This window comes from Eupeodes corollae, chromosome 3, assembly GCF_945859685.1.
Source record: "Eupeodes corollae chromosome 3, idEupCoro1.1, whole genome shotgun sequence".
NCBI classification, from domain to species: Eukaryota; Metazoa; Arthropoda; class Insecta; order Diptera; family Syrphidae; genus Eupeodes; species Eupeodes corollae.
The window spans coordinates 54,626,046-54,642,738 of NC_079149.1; the positions used below are offsets into that span (position 1 = coordinate 54,626,046).

At 34.4% G+C, this 16,693-nt stretch overlaps 2 protein-coding genes across 2 annotated transcripts in view; both read left to right on the forward strand.

Moving 5' to 3' along the window:
* Positions 1–15,760, forward strand: part of LOC129949627 (uncharacterized) — a 51,577-nt gene extending 35,817 nt beyond the window's left edge. Inside the window, exons 3-7 of the mRNA XM_056061199.1 lie at positions 12,523–12,597; positions 13,828–14,159; positions 14,225–14,368; positions 14,430–15,224; positions 15,287–15,760. Of these exons, the coding sequence (XP_055917174.1) occupies positions 12,523–12,597; positions 13,828–14,159; positions 14,225–14,368; positions 14,430–15,224; positions 15,287–15,641 (1,701 nt within the window). The 3' untranslated portion in view covers positions 15,642–15,760. The remainder of the gene's footprint in view (positions 1–12,522; positions 12,598–13,827; positions 14,160–14,224; positions 14,369–14,429; positions 15,225–15,286) is intronic.
* On the forward strand, positions 4,565–10,036 carry LOC129949628 (persulfide dioxygenase ETHE1, mitochondrial). Its single transcript, XM_056061200.1, has 6 exons — positions 4,565–4,787; positions 4,887–5,229; positions 5,353–5,497; positions 9,174–9,540; positions 9,615–9,733; positions 9,801–10,036. The coding sequence occupies exons 2-6, from the start codon at positions 4,990–4,992 to the stop codon at positions 9,851–9,853; spliced, it is 924 nt and encodes a 307-aa protein (XP_055917175.1). The 5' UTR covers positions 4,565–4,787; positions 4,887–4,989; the 3' UTR covers positions 9,854–10,036.
* Positions 15,761–16,693: the final 933 nt, after the last annotated feature.

Below are 16,693 nucleotides of genomic sequence, written 5' to 3' on the forward strand. Positions count from 1 at the left end.
ATAAATTCGCAACGATATTCCATTCTCTTATCAAATGCCTTTCATTTGACTTTAAAAAAAAACTAACGTATGAGCCTTTAAACCTTCAAATTCAATATTGCAAGTATAAAGTCTCGTACTACGACTACACTACCTTTGCCCAAGAATTGGCCTTGATATATGTACATATAATCATACTTCAGGAACTCAAGTTTTGCTTTTGTAAGACTAAAGCCCTAAAAAAGAAAAACTAGTTTAAAAATATTTTTTTTTGTTTTAGTTTAATGTGCAGACAAGTATGTCGGAATGTTTATTCATACATTTCAAAGACGAGGAAGTTTTGTGTTATGTTTTTTTGTTATAATTTTTAATTGCAATCGAATAGTGAAAGTACCTACATCCATATATTATCAGAATTATAGTTCACATATTAATTAGATGCGAAAAAGTGTTTTTAGTCTGTTAATTTTTGATGAAAAAGCGAAGCGGGTGAATAAGCTTATGAATAAAAATATATTTAAATTTTATCATGAAAGTATTTCACAGTATATCTCATAATGAAAAGTGAATTTATGTATATTTTCTTTGATTTTGAAAAAAAATAAAGTTTTTGGTTCAGTGACGCGTAAGGCGTAAACTAAATCATAAATGGAAGAAGAGACATAAGGAGGAAGAAAACTTGAAAAATTAATTAAATATTTAATTTAAAACAACATTTTAAGCGTGTTTTATGGCTATTAAGAATTTGTATGCGAATATTGAACTAAGTTATTTAAAAAAAACGCCTGATTTCATAGTCTATAGAAGAAGCATTTAATTTAGCAAGTTTAACATTGCAGACTAAGCTAAGTAAGCCTAACGCCTTACATCTTTAGAGAATGCTGATACCATTAGCGCCCCTAGTGGTTATTTCATGGAACTCGGAGCTTCAATTAGTATAGGTACATATTGTGTTCACTATTCAAAATCTATCAAATCTTAAGTCTTGCATCTCTTAAATCAAGTCTTTCGATAAAAGGTTTCATATAAAACGGTATTTGGGCAGTTGTGACTTTTGAAACTCTCATATTTTGACATTTAACATGTAAAAATTATTTTATCTTTTTGCTGTCATCCTTTGACATTTGAGAAATAAAAACTATCTCATCTTTTACATTTGAGCCAAAGGATGTTAAATCATAAAATTTTGGTACACTATCTTATTGAAATAAACGTCGTTCACATCAATATTTCTTCTGATTCCGACCATCGAATACGAATATTCGTAAATTATGACATTTCTTTAAAATGGCTTGTTTTTATTCGTCATTAAAGATGCACAACAAAGACTAGAGTGACATTTTAAAACACGGGCGCAAACATTTTATTTTAAGTGTGGATCGTGTGTTGAACGCGAATTGAATGAGACAGTTCGTTACAATCTGGTTCTTCAAATTTCTCTTATTTTGGCATTATGGATTAACTAAAGCTATATTTCTACCTATTTGTTTATAATTTGCACATAATTTAGGTTTATATGTATATTTTTTAAAATCACATTTATTCATTCGTCGTTCGTTGGTAAACAGTCATGTACAGTTATACCAGCCTCATTTGTGAATAAGTAAGATCTCATTACACCGGCATAAATCAATAAATACAACAGTCCGTTGAGAACTCAGGCCTAGTGACTTACAACTCTCAACTATTCCTGTGTGCGACTAATGTTTTCAGGAATGGAGGGGACCTACAGTTTTAAGCCGAATCCGAAGGCAAATTTGAGAAAGCATTTTTCATGACAAGAATTACTCAAGGATCGAACCCAAGACCTCTGGCATTACAGTCCAACGCACTAACCATCATACCACGGGTACTTACATCGGCATAACTAGCCCAAAAATTCTTTTTAGCAATCATAAGGCTAGTCACTGATTTTTCGTTAAAAAGCCAAATAATGATTCCAAATGCATTTTAAGGACCCCATCCAGCGATTATACGTGGTTGTTGGTGATCGAACAGCTTGAGTTCTTGTGTAAATTATACTTATAAAGCGTTCATATCTAAATCTCTATATTATGTGAAATGCCTTATTCCAAAAATCGGCGAGGAATCACCAAACTTGGATTTTCGTCAACACTACGGGCTTCAGAAGCAATATTCTTAATTGTCCTTGAGTGACAAACTCGGTTCCAATTTCTTACCTCACTAAATTGTCCTAAAAGTTAAAATTTATTTAACAGTTTCACTATTTTTGCCCGAGATAGTGCATTATGACCACCCAAAAGTGGTTTCGTTTTGTGAACTGGGACTGCAAAGTGAAGTGAATTTTAATGCGTTGCTTAGTCGTATTAACTTGTTAAATGTTTATAAATTAAAGCGTCAAAAGTTATAGCTCCCAAAATGGGCAGATTCAGACAACATAAGGGACTTCATTTGCAGTCTACTTCATTTTTTGAACGTGAATTTGGGCCAAGTAATTAGTTAGTTTTTCAAGTGTCCTGAGTTTCAAATTCAGAACTTTACTTCACAAACCTTTACTTTAAATGCATAATATAAAAACTGCCAAAACCATTATTGTCTACAAATCACTTCTCAAGCAAGCTACATTTTCATCACGATTTTGTATTTTGTCTTGTAAAGAAATATTACTTATTTTTTCTTTAAATAACAAGGAACCTTTTTAAAGAAAGCATTAATTGAATCTGTGCAGAAAATAAATTAATTATAGAGTAATAAAGTTCAGCTTTCATTTGAATAAAAAAACATTATCAACTGTCATTTTGACAGAAGTAGACTTAACTTGAAAGTTATGTTAATTTTTCTTGGGTAACTTTCCAGTCAACTTTCCATTAAAGTTGCCTTAATTGGTAGGTAATTTTTTAACAGCAGGCCAATCAGATACAAGAAAAATGCTGAACTTTCAAGTCCCTTGTGTCGTCTGAACCTGCCCAATAGCCGGCTATTCAAGATGAAAATACATATTAGAAAACCCTTTACAATTACAATGAAATGACTTAAAAAATTATAAATCTTTTAGTCAGATTACAGTTTTTAGCTGTGTTCAATGACAAAATCAGGTAAGTTACAAATGGATTCGGATTCGTTTTTTGTACGGTTTGTAGCGCAATATTAAAATGGATTTACATGTTAATGCATCTCCATAGTGCAGAAAAATAGGGAGACAGATATAAATGTCAAAACCTAAAAGCGGTAAATCTTTTTACTGCCTACATACAAAATACTATAACTGGTCGTATTCACAAAGCTAGTGGCTATGTAGTCGAAATTGAACTAGCTTTGTGAATGCAAAACTACACTTCAAAGCTATACAATCTGGAACTGTCATATTATTGACAAATGCAAATATATAAAATACGAAACATTTTTGATTTGATAACTTTAACTTATCTTTTGTATTTTTAAGTTCAATAAAATCAAATTTAAGACACAATTTTAATGATTTATATTTGTATTTAAATATTGAACAATTTATTTCATTTTGAATTCGTGTTACTTTACCGATCAGCTGATTGTGAAACGTCAAAATCATTCTTCACTAACTTTGTAGCCGAAGTTTTTACACTACGTCTGTACTTAGATTTAGCCAATTAGAATCCCTTGACTACGTAGCCACTAGCTTTGTGAATGCGACCAATTTTTGACAGTACTGTACAAGTGCCAGCAGCCTTAACGAAAGTACAATGAAATAAATATAAAAAAAAAACCTAACACAATTTAAAAAATTGTATGAAAATTTAAAAATATTTGTGAAGAACCAAAAACTTTAATCTTTATCCGATTTTCTATAATCTGCATTTTTGAATATTTCATAAATTTGTATCTCTCTATACAACCAGTGTGATTTCATTATCATCCTCTTTGTCTGCAGTCTTCAAAGTGCGCATACATTAAAGCACTATTCACATGAGAACGACCAACGAATGAACGAATATTCGTCCATTTTGATATTCCTTTCACTTGACAGTTTTTAATTCGTCGCGAATGAAGTTTGACAAGGAGCCACAGCCAAACACCATTCACCACCAAAATCCGTAACCAAAACAAGAATGATTTTTTTTTCATTTAGGTACGCGCGATTATTGTATTCGTTGCGAGTGTGGATAATGTGGAACGCGAATAAAGTTTGACAGTTCGTATCAACAAAAATTTTTTTCGCGACGAATAAATTTGTTTTCTTAAAGTTATTAATATATGATATTGAAAAGTAAAAGTATGCATTATAAATCAAATAGAAACTATATTGCTTTCGTTTTGTTAAGAAAATGTGTGGAAATATGTCTTCAAGCTCATTTTGTAATTCATTCGTCGTTCGTTGGTCGCGCTCTAAAATTCTTCATTATTCCAGTTTTATAATTTTCAACTTTTGACAGTACTAAACGACTCAGCTTTGACATTGTGTTCAGGCAGCAAAACTTTACTCCATTCTCCCCTATAAATAAAGCTGCTTTTTCGTTAAGTTTAAAACAACGACAAAGCTTTATCGATATGTCATGCCCAGCTGAGCTGACGTAAATTATCATGTGTTTTTAAACTTTTTGTTTTTCTCTTTTTTATAAACAAAAATATCTCTAAACAAAAATACATGAGTACAACAACGATGTTTAAACTATTAAAACGCTATTATTAAAGGTATTCATTGTGTCGGGAACGAAAGCATTATAAAATTGTGGTCTAATTCTATGTGATGTGCATATTGTACAAACTGTGTGTGTAGTGTTGTCATCAATAATTGTTGCTAATCTTATCTAACTTCAAATAATTCCTAATCAGTGATTATTATTAGTTTGATGCCCGTGCTCCTCACATCAGTAAGTATGAATACAACGGAATTATAAAATAATACAAATGGATTATTAAATAGTTGAAACCATGACGAAATTCACTTGAATTTGTTTATCTTTTTTAAGTTGCTCATTCGCATACGAACGAACGACAGAGGAGGAGCAGCAATTCCGGTTTTTTAAATTTAAATCTGAGAGAACAAAAAACAAACAATAACAAATAAAACCAATGCCTTACATGAGATCTGGTTTGTCGATGAGGCTAATGCGACAAGTAGTTAGTTTACATTCAGCTCTGAAGCCGAGAGCGTTTGCCAGATTCTCACAATCGTGTGATAGCAATTTTACGAAACACGCACCTGTTGCGGTATCACATAAAATAAACTTCTGTCGGTTGCATCATTGCAAGGAGGGAGCCATGGCCATACCCCTGCGAATCCCATTTTCCGCGGACTTTTTCTTCCGTCAGGTAAGTAGTTCAGCATACCTACGTTTCTCTTATGCCATGCCATGTCATAGAGAAAATTGTCACTCATAATTATTAGGAGTACCTATGCATATTTTTATTTGTGATACTTTTCTTTTAATTCAGTTATTCGATTCGGTTAGCAGTACTTATACATATTTGTTGGCCGATTTAAACACTCATGAGGCTGTGATAATTGATCCAGTGTTGGAACATGCAAAACGAGATGCGCAACTTATTAACGAGCTGGGCTTCACTTTAAAGTACGCAAGTAAGTTTAATAATATACTCGTACATATCTCAATGAGTGCTTCTTGTCTTTGTTTATTTTCTATTTGAAGAAGTTCACAATGACTAGACACTAGAGACATATATACGTTGCTTGTGGTGGACATACTAATATCTAATCTAAAATTGGATTATTTGTGAGACATTATTGAGCAAAGTGCATTCTGTTACTCTTGAAAATTTAGTATCGTCGATATTAATGAAATAATTTATGAATGTTTTTTAAGACTAGTATAAACTCTCGACTACTACGCCGATAAAAATATATTTTTTAGATGTAAAACACGCTTCAACCTAACAGTACTTTTTTCTTAATTAGTCTTTTTGACAGCTGTCACTTAATTTATGCTCCGTTTTGTTTGCTATTTCATAAGTAGCCAGTTTATGTTTCTGATAATTCTTCAACCGACGGATGCAAGGAAATAAAAACACAATTCACTATTCATTCTCACTTAGCCTTCCATTTTCAAGCTGTGTGGCATGTCAACCAAGTTCAGTTCTTCCATTTTTGGCAACAAAAAGTTTGTTAGCATTGAACGATAGCGATCGCCATTCACCGTAACGTTGCGTCCAACAACGTCTTTGAAAAAATACGGTCCAATGATTCCACCAGCGTACAAACCACACCAAACAGTGCATTTTTCGGGATGCATGGGCAGTTCTTGAACGGCTTCTGGTTGCTCTTCACTCCAAATGCGGCAATTTTGCTTATTTACGTAGCCATTCAACCAGAAACGAGCCTCATCGCTAAACAAAATTTGTCGATAAAAAAGCGGATTTTCTGCCAACTTTTCTAGGGCCCATTCACTGAAAATTCGACGTTGTGGCAGATCGTTCGGCTTCAGTTCTTGCACGAGCTGTATTTTATACGGTTTTACAAGAGATCTTTGCGTAAAATCTTCCATGTGGTCGAATAACACAAACCCAATTGCTGCGAACGGCGACGAATCGACATTTCACGGTCTTCAGCAGCACTCTCAGAAACAGGCGCAATATTCTCTTCTGTACGCACTGTACGCATTCGTGTGGTTGGTTTAATGTCCAATAAAGTAAACTGAGTGCGAAACTTGGTCACAATCGCATTAATTGTTTGCTCACTTGGTCGATTATGTAGACCATAAATCAGACGTAAAGCGCGAAACACATTTCGAACCGAACACTGATTTTGGTAATAAAATTCAATGATTTGCAAGCGTTGCTCGTTAGTAAGTCTATTCATGATGAAATGTCAAAGCATACTGAGCATCTTTCTCTTTGACACCATGTCTGAAATCCCGCGTGATCTGTCAAATACTAATGCATGAAAATCCTAACCTCAAAAAAATCACCCTTTATTTCCGAAAATATAAACTCGCCAAATAAATAGGCTGGCTTTTGAACAAGGTTTTTAAATCATGCAAATGTATTACCATCCAAACAATCAATTTATTGGAATTTTTTGGAGCCAGTCGCGGCTTTATCATAAAGATAAATTCTTGGCCATAACAATAAAATGTATGAGTTTTATTTCTTCTTAAGAACCTCATACAAATCCGCATGTATCTTTTCCAGACTTTTGGCTTAAAACCGGTCCTTATCGGTCTCCATACAAAATGTGCAAACGGGTTAGACCGAAGCTATGAGGCAGGCAATTATACTCCATGAGCCTCAACACTACAATATGCAACTATCACTTTGCGGATGCAGCATTGTCTCGACAATAAGACGACAGGTTTTCCAAGTCAAAAATTATGAAAATGAGCCTCTTTAAAAAAATCAAAAAATCGTTCTCCAATTCAAGCTGCTAAATGCCCAAAATACTAGGCGATAACATAGGGATTAAGGAATAACTGTCGTGTGCCTTAAATTGATGAGTGATCTGTGCAGGCACACGCTACTTGAAGATAGGACTTTACTAACGTTATCTACTTGGCGATGGTTATCCATTACCGATGGTTATCCAGTAGAATATTAGTCTTATAATCTTGTTGCAGAAACTTGCATTTTTAGGGTGTTTTATAACGAGGAAAACTTGTTTTTTTTTTTAAATACCCATTGTAAGGTATGTTTTCAATAATTCCCAAAGTTAAGACAACAAAAGGGACTTCATTTGCAATCAACTGCATTCATTGTACGTTAATTTTGACCAAGAACTTAACTTAACGTTACTAACTTTTATCTTTAGTTCATCGTACTATCTACCAAAAACATTTTTAACTAGAAAACATTCCTTAGGTAAGCTACAAGTCCTTCAAAAAGTAAATAAGTCATTGGGCGCATTCACAAAGCTAGTGGTTACGTAGTCAAAATTCAACTAGCTTTGTGAATGCAAAACTACACTACAAAGCTAGTCAATCTGGAACTGTCATATTGTTGACAAATGCAAACATATAAAATAAGAAACATTTTTGATTTGATAACTTTAACTTATCTTTTGTGTTTTTAAATTCAATAATATCAAATTTAAGACACAATTTGAATGATTTATATTTGTATTTAAATACTAAACGATTTATTTTATTTTGAATTCGTGGATTTTTACCGAGCAGCTGATTGTGAAACGTCAAAATCATTCTCCACTAACTTTGTAGCCGAAATTTTTACACTACGTCGGAGGGGAAATTTCAACTACTTTTGTAGTTAGATTTAACCAATCAGAATCCCTTGACTACGTAGCCACTAGCTTTGTGAATGCGACCATTGAAATAAAGTTCAGGCTTTCATTTGAATGAAAAAAACACGTTCAACTGTCATTTTGACATAATTAAACTTGACTTGATAGTTACGGAGTGGGAAGGTTCAGATGCCAAAAGAGACTTGAAAGTAAGGCAAGGTTCTAGTATCTGATTAGCCTGCTGCCAAAAAAAGCCTTCCAATTAAGGCAATTTTATTGGAAAGTTGGCTGATAGGTTAATCAAGAAAAATCTTCCTTATTATCTGGCCAACCAGATAAACTAGAAACTTGTGATACTTCCAAGTATTTTATGTCCTCTAAACCTGACCAATTACAATTTCTGAAAAAAATCGGTCCGGAAATAGCTGTTAGTGTCAAATAAACCGTGATTCCAAAAGAAGTATAGATATCCCGCCATGCATATTACGGTGACCAATCTTAGGGGTTTTCGATGAGTAAAATAAATCAATTGATTATTGATCTGGATCTGTTAAAATACAAATTTTCTGAGTTTTTGCATTCCATGGGACAAAATAAATTGATTTATTTTTCATTTGAGAGCATATCTGCAGATCTTAACTTTTCTGCAGATTTACCCCTCTTTGCACACTTTGCAAATACAATTTTAAAGAAATTTCGAGCTGAGAGTTTGACAGCTCTACCGCACAATATGGCATAAAAAAACATCCAATTGTGTCCCATGCGCCACAAAAAAAATCATTTTTTGAATGATATCTACCAATAAATTTCTCACATTACTTATGTTAAAAATGTTTAACTAATCATCGCAAATATATTCACCCTCACACCTAATTCAACAACTTTCTTGTAGAAATTGAAAAATATGCAAGATATACATTTTGTTTTAGTTTTACTTCCCAAGAGAAGTAAGTCGAAAAGGAATATCTACGCCAAAAGCAATATCGATCAAGCCTAGTCCAAATCTTCAATTATAATAATTTTGAAAATTCAACAACTAATCGAATACTAATTTTATTAATTTAAGTGAACACTCACATGCATGCCGACCATATTACCGGTAGTGGTTGGTTAAAACAGCTCCTGCCCAATGTCAAGAGTGTCATTTCAGCCAACAGCGGTGCAAAGGCTGATAGACTCCTTGAAGAAGGTGAAAAAGTCCATTTTGGAAGGCACGAAATCGAAACAGTAGCAACTCCTGGTCATACAAATGGTTGTATGTCGTTTGTTATTCACGAACAAGGTACTATCTTCACTGGTGACACTGTTCTAATACGTGGATGTGGACGCACTGATTTCCAAGAAGGTGATCCAAGGAAATTGTACGAAAATGTGCACTCTAAGATTTTCTCGTTGCCGGAAAACTTTCGTATTTATCCAGCTCATGATTATAAGTGAGTCATAAAAGAGACATTTTTCAATAGAATCTATGTGTCTATGAGTGTGTTTTATTTCTTTATTTGTTCAGAGGTCAACTAGAGAGCACTGTGTATGAAGAAAAGACTTTGAATCCACGCTTGACAAAAAGTCTTGAGGAGTTTGTTACAATAATGAACAACTTGAATTTGCCAAAGCCAAAGCAAATTGGTAAGTGGTCTACTTTTTTATTTTGTCATCTGTATTTCAATGATATAATATATTATTTCCTTTTCAGACAAGGCAGTCCCAGCTAACCGTGAATGTGGGATATATGACATTCCAAAGTAAACATTTCGATTTATTAAATAGTTAATGTATTAAGCTATATGGATTCTATAAAACAATGTTATGTACCTACAAAGAAAATATATAAGTATATTGTTATTATATTTGTCGATATGTAAATGAGAAGTAATATTTTTTTAAATAAAGATAAAATTCATGTAAATAGTAATGAACAATTGAAACCCAGCGATATTGTGTTTTATTTCAAAATGTATTGGGAACAATTTGTTGCTGATTCTTATATTTGAATAGAACACAGTAGAGTACTAGAAGATTTTGTATTTCTTCAGAACGGCATTCTTCTTGAAGTTATTATCCCTTGAAAATTTGTTAAGGTTAGAAACCAAATTTGGATGCAGTTGTTGAGTAATTTTTGCAGAAGGCAAACATTCCCTGGATTCTTCATCAAGATTATGGGGCCGGTTATAGCTATCAGTAAAATCAAACATTAAAATTTTAGTTTTTGAACATGTTACAGATTTATTTCTAGCAAAAGATAGATGTAATAAGATGAATCCTATATTCAATTATTTTTTTTAAAAAAGAAATAATGCATTTAAAGTTGTATTTAATTTATAAATCCAGCTGACTACTAAAAGCCAAAAAAAAATTCCAATGCATTTATAAACTAAATAAAATTTAAAATGCATAGTTTCCTTTTGAGAGGGGGAGACGTGTTTCCACTAAGGCACCTCTCCTTATCCAGACGGCAGCGGAAAAATTCCCGAGATGGAATCAACAGTGGCGTCTTCAGATCCAGTAAGGTTAAACTACTTAATGAACACCTTATAGGGCAGGCAAATGCAGCTAAACAACAGGCACGCAAAGCGACGCTGCATAAAAGGACGAGAGGTGCTCATGAGCTCTATGAGGAGAAGAGGCGAGAGAAACACCGACTTCTCAGAAGGAAAAAGAGAGGTCATGAGAAGAGTGCGGTTAAAGTTGTTGAGAGGTTTAAAAGCATGAATGAAGTTCGAAGGTGAAACGAAATTTACAGGTACATAAACCTAGAACCGAAGGCTGCAAAGACGAAAGTGGAAAGTGAGGATATGAAAGGACCACTTCTGCTGACTGTAAAACGGCGACGACGAACCGAATTCCGCTGTCAGGCAGGATGATCCATTAAACATAGACGACGAAAGCCAACAATCCCATCCTCCCGACTTAGACGAAGTAAAGATTTCCATATCTAAGCCGAACTCTAATAAAGCCGCTGAAGGGGATGGCTTGAATACCGATCTCTGGAGATAAGTTGGTTAGAAGCATGCACCAACTTATGTGTAAGATATGGTCGATGAATGGAACCTCAGTGTTGTTTGCCCGATCCTGAAACAAGGAGACCCTCTAAACTACACCAAATAGAGGAATCAGTCTACTTAACATCGCCTATAAAATCTTCTCTGCCGTAATATGTGAACGTCTAAAGCCCATCGTCAACAACTTGATAGGTCCTTATCAGTGTGGTTTTAGTCCAGGAAAGTATACAGTATACTACAGTATCTTTTCATCGAAACGGAACGAGCGGTATAGAGCCATGTCTGGTTTTGGCATCCCTGCCAAACTCGTTCGTTTGTGAAGAAGAACTCAGCGTGATGTCAATTGGGCTTTTTTGAGTATTGAGGCAGATGCGGCAAAAATGAGTTTAACGGTTAATGAGGGCAAAACAAAATACATTCTGTCATCAAGGAAGCATCTACAATACCCACGTCTTGGTCATAACGTCACCATCGACAGACGTAACTTTGAGCTAGTCAAGGACTTCGTCTACCTAGGCTCCGCTATAAACGCAGAAAACAACACCAACGCCGAGATCATACGAAGAATAACTCTTGATAACCGCTGTTTCTTTGGGCTAAGAAAGCAATTGAGTGGTAAAGTGTTGCTTTATAAAACCAGTATCATCCCTGTCTTGCCATACGGTGCGGAAGCATGGACTATGACAACAGCGGATGAAAGTACCTTGTGTCGGTTCAAGAGAAAAGTTCTTCTTATGATCTACGGTCCCGTATGTATCGAAGGGGAGTGGAGGAGAAGATGGAACGACGAGCTGTGCGGAATGTAAAGCGACGTAGACTTAGCCAGAAGGGTAAAAGTCCAACGACTAAGATGGGTGAGTCACGTAGAGCGTATTAATCAGCTCTTCGCTTGCCCACAAGCTCTCCTCACAACGTTGTGCGCACAACACGTATAGACTAGACAGGCAATAATTTAATGACGTAAATTTACTAATTGCTATAAACGCTTATCAGTAAAAATGCAAATTCCTCCTGTTTCAAATATTACTGATAGATTTCACTGATATCTATAACCGGCCCCTTTATTAATTAAAATTAGTAGATTATAGCGGTCGATTATAACAATCAGAGGAATTCTGTCAGTTTCCTTCCTACTTGAAATATACACGATCATTTGTTCGTCAATAACTATTTCAGAAGAACACGAAAAGTTGAAATTATTTACTTTGTTTCATTATGTAAAGAGTTAGCACGAACAAATAAATCTCTTCAGGAAAATAAATTAATAAATTTTAAACTAAAAATTGAACAAGAACAAATGTCGTGTCTTTTCTTATTAAGCGTTACGTCTTTATACTAAAATATATATCGAATCTACAAAAATGAATGTATAAAACTGAGTATAATTTGTATTTTTCTTTTTTACTTTTATTACAGACTATACTTTCACAAAAAAACTACAATAACTATTCCAAGCATGCAGCACAAGAAAAAGATAGTCTGGAAGCCAAGGTAAGTTAAAATTTGAATGATAAAGCCAATTTGCTTGCAACACAGTTTGCTTGTTTGATATGCCTACTCCTGTTCTTGAGAGCGCAAACAATTCTTCTCTCAGACTCCTATAGTTGCTAGAGTACTTGAAGATCTCGAAGTTCATAAATCCGTTGGCCTGGATAGTATCAACACTATTGTTCTGAGGAGGTTTTCTTCAACGTAAGCTTTTCCATCTATCCTACTCTTCAACTACCTTCGGCGATTTCTCCTGCCCCTCTAAATGTGTATTGTCCAATAGGACTAACGTCACTTCTTTGCATGGAAACACTGATAAACATTTAGCTTAAGACATATTTTGAAGAACGAAAGTTTTTTAATGGTCGGCAATAAGGCTTGCAATAAGTCACTTGGTGATCTCATGATTTATCTCACCCAACATTGGCACAAATCCTTACATCGTTTTTGAGAAAGTAAGATTATTGCACTTGATGTTTTAACGGCATTTGATAGACCATTTGAACTGTTCAATACAATTGGCAATGAACTGGTTCAAATCTGATATTCATAAAATAAACGCTGGTGTGCCCCAGGGCTCTATTTTCTCTCCTACACTGTTTCTAATATTTATAAATGATCTTATGTGTGAAAATTCTGGCCCACTTAATTTTTTTTAATGTCAACAGTACCCTCGACTTTTCATACTCGTTTTTAGATTCGCATTCATGCCGTTCGGAGGTGAACTACCCTTGGAAGCGTATGATAAACTCATTGAATTCTGATCTGGCCAGCATTTTCAAATAAGGAATCAAAAATCGTGTAGAATTTAATGCTACGAAAACTAAATGCTGCCTACTGTTGCTAAAGCCTTCTATTCAGTGACTTGAGTATAATTCACGCCGGAGCCCCTTAACGTACTTGAGGCGTCCTTACTTATAATCAATCGTTCTTCCACAGAGACATTTGCTTTCCTTGAATACCACCGGCCGCAAGGTCTTATGCTTATTATTATTTTACCGCTATTTTCATAAACAATGCTTTAATGAAATGGCAAGGTGCATTCCTCCCTTAACCCCTTTAACTGTAATACAAACATTTTTTACAAAGGAGCTAAATTTTCGATGTATTGTTAACTTCAGTGATTCTTTTTTTAGGAGCACATTTCTTACTGCGGAATATTTACTTAATTTTAATCATAATTAAATCTTAATTTAATCTTAATTTATCCTTTTTTTTTAATTAAAATTTCAGATGTCTAACCTTGAGATTTCATTGAGTTCATCAAATCAATTGAATGGCAGAAGAAGAAAAGGTTCATCGCTCGGTGGAGCACTTTCATCTCGATCTGCTCGAACTGAAGCAAAAGAGCTACGCTCTGCGTTGCAAGATCGCGAAGCTGTTATACAAAATCTTAGAATTCAATTATGTTTGGGAAAGCTTCCACGACCCTCTGGACCACCCCTAGAAGATTCAGAGAAACCAGCAGCAGAGCAAAAACTATTACGCCTCAAAGCTGACGCTGAGAACAAACGCATTGCAATTAGAAATCTCAAGACTGCTCTCGATAAATTAGATATAACAGAGTAAGTTTTATTTTCGTAAATATGCCATTTCTTGGGAATCCTTTTAATGAATTGATTTTTTACAGCAATATTGACATTCGAATAAGACAAGCTGAGCTTGAGTATGCTCTGGGTAGGGAGGAACTGCAATTACTGTCGATAGTAGAAGAAGCAAGAGCCTTACAAACGAGATTAGATAAATCTAAACCCGAGTTGAACTCGTTGTACAGGTACGTTGTATTACTTTAAATGAATTTTCCACTAAGTTTAAAAAAAAAAATCGTTTTTCAGCCTTGTTACATCTGGAATCAATCTTTGTCTGCATGCTGTTCAAGCGACAGTTGGTCGTTGGGATGCCCAAGTCAAGCCTGAAGCTCCAGGACTCTATGTGGATTGGGCACTAGAAGGCGAAGGTCTTTACAAAGGTGATCGCCTTCTGGAAGTCAATGGCAAATTAGTCACTTGCAAGACTAAGGAGGAGTTACAAAAACTTATTGGAATTTCTGGTGAATGTCAGTTGGTGGTGTTGCGTAAGAAAGCAACAACTATTCCACAAAAACAAATCGATCAGCAAAAAGAAGATAATCTTCGCCTTCAACATAGAATCTCATACCTAGAAGAACAGGTCAAAGAATTACAGCACACAAAGGAACATCCCACGAATGGTACAACTTCGGGACATGTCACCAGTATCAGTATTTCTTCATCGTCACAGCCATCAACGCCTCCCGAAAAGCCATTGGTATACCAAAGAGGAAACTACATAACCACGTTAGTTGGTGGAAAGCCCATAGAAATTGTAGGAACGCCACAAAATGGTTCAACTCATGTGACAAAAACAATGATAAAGGATGTGAAACACGACAGAGAACGAAGCAGCGTTGGCTATCTGCCTTCGAAATCATTGTCTGCATCAAAAATATCCATCAGTAGTGATTCACATTCTTATTCAATGCAAAAAAAGGAGAAAGAGCGTAAAGATCGCTACGCCGGAGACAGATCTCTGCAGCGACCAAGTAGACTGAGCGAGCAGCATCGTAGCAACTTACATGCTAGAAGTGTCGAACATTTGAATCATTATACTGGGTATGTCTCTTATATTGTTTTGAATTTTCAAAAGTTTTAAAACTGATTTGCTTTTGTTTTAGGCATGAAAGACGTCGAGAGATGCATAAATCAGAAAGCTCACGCAAGCATTCCACTGATTCACGAAGCGTAAAGAGCCTAGACTTCGATGGGGAAAACGAAACAAAAAAATCCCACAAAAGCGATTCTTTATCTGATAACCGAGCTCGCCCAACGCCACCAAAAAAACCCCTTAGACTATCCCTCCAACGTGCCCAAAGCCTTCAAACTGTTGAGCTCCATCCAAACAGTGATGCCGATAGAAAACGATCTCTCAAACGAGCCCATTTCACAGAAAAATCGCAGGAAGCAATTCTCATTGAGAATTGCAGTCCCTTGCACACTTCATCGCTAGGGCGTCAAAAGCATAACATTTGAAAATTACTCAATGTTCTTTTCAAGAAAAACGACGAGAAACCAAATTGATAACAATGAGAAGGACATTGAACTCGGAGAGTTAACATTACAATAGAAAATAAATAATCCTGAAAATTTGATTTTTGGCGAATTTATTTGTTCTGCTGCAATATCAAAGCCCACCAAGGATGTGTAAATAGACTTAAATAATACAACAAAACATACATTTTTCATATTGGTGGTCTTGTTAAGGACTTAATTATGTACATACATTTATAGAAATTTTATAAAGGAGGAATTGTGCAAATTTTTGGGGAGCTATTTAGTTAGTTTGAATTTTTAATGTATAGATTAAATAAAATAATATTTAGCTTCCTACATAAAATTATTTTTAAGCTCAAATTAATTGAAAGATATTAATAAATATTAATTATAATGAAGCAATGTTTCTGTAAAAAATACCTTACGGTATATTTAAAAATATATTTTGTCTTAAGCTCTATAACAAAAACAAGTGTTTTATTAAGAAAGCAAAACAAACTATTTGAAAAAGATGGAGATTAGACAAAATATAAAAGTTTTTCAAATCCAAATGGCACCATAGAATCGAAAAAGCACAATCACGTGAGGAATAAATTAAAAGCTTTAGAAAATTCATTAATAAATATAAATATTCTACCATGATTTCATACCGTACAAATCTTTATTTTCCAGATTCAGTTTAAAACATTTTAGTATCTCACTTACTTTTCGTAATTTCTCATAAGTTATGGGTCTAATTCCGAATGTATGTTTCGGCTCAGACGGAGAAATACCAGTTTTCAACATTATTATTTCCAATATATTCCAAAAACTATAGGTTCCAACCTTAAAACTATGAATTCATAATAAGACAAAAATTGTTTTTATACCGTTTTTTCTGCTTTTTTTACATTTTTCTGCTAAAAACCGTTTTAGAACAAATGCTTTAGTTTTATTTTAAGGTTTATGTATTGCAAGTGAAAACTTACAACTAATGAGGATTTTTTTTAAATAAATAAGATGCTGAAAATGTTTAAACAGAATTTTGAAAT

Excerpts from the sequence above, each read along its gene's own strand:
- LOC129949628 (XM_056061200.1), top strand. The coding sequence starts at position 4,990 with ATGCCTTACATGAGATCTGGTTTGTCGATGAGGCTAATGCGACAAGTA. Across the intron at positions 5,498-9,173 it reads CTTCACTTTAAAGTACGCAA|TGAACACTCACATGCATGCC; the intron begins GTAAGTTTAATA and ends TATTAATTTAAG. Across the intron at positions 9,541-9,614 it reads TATCCAGCTCATGATTATAA|AGGTCAACTAGAGAGCACTG; the intron begins GTGAGTCATAAA and ends TTATTTGTTCAG.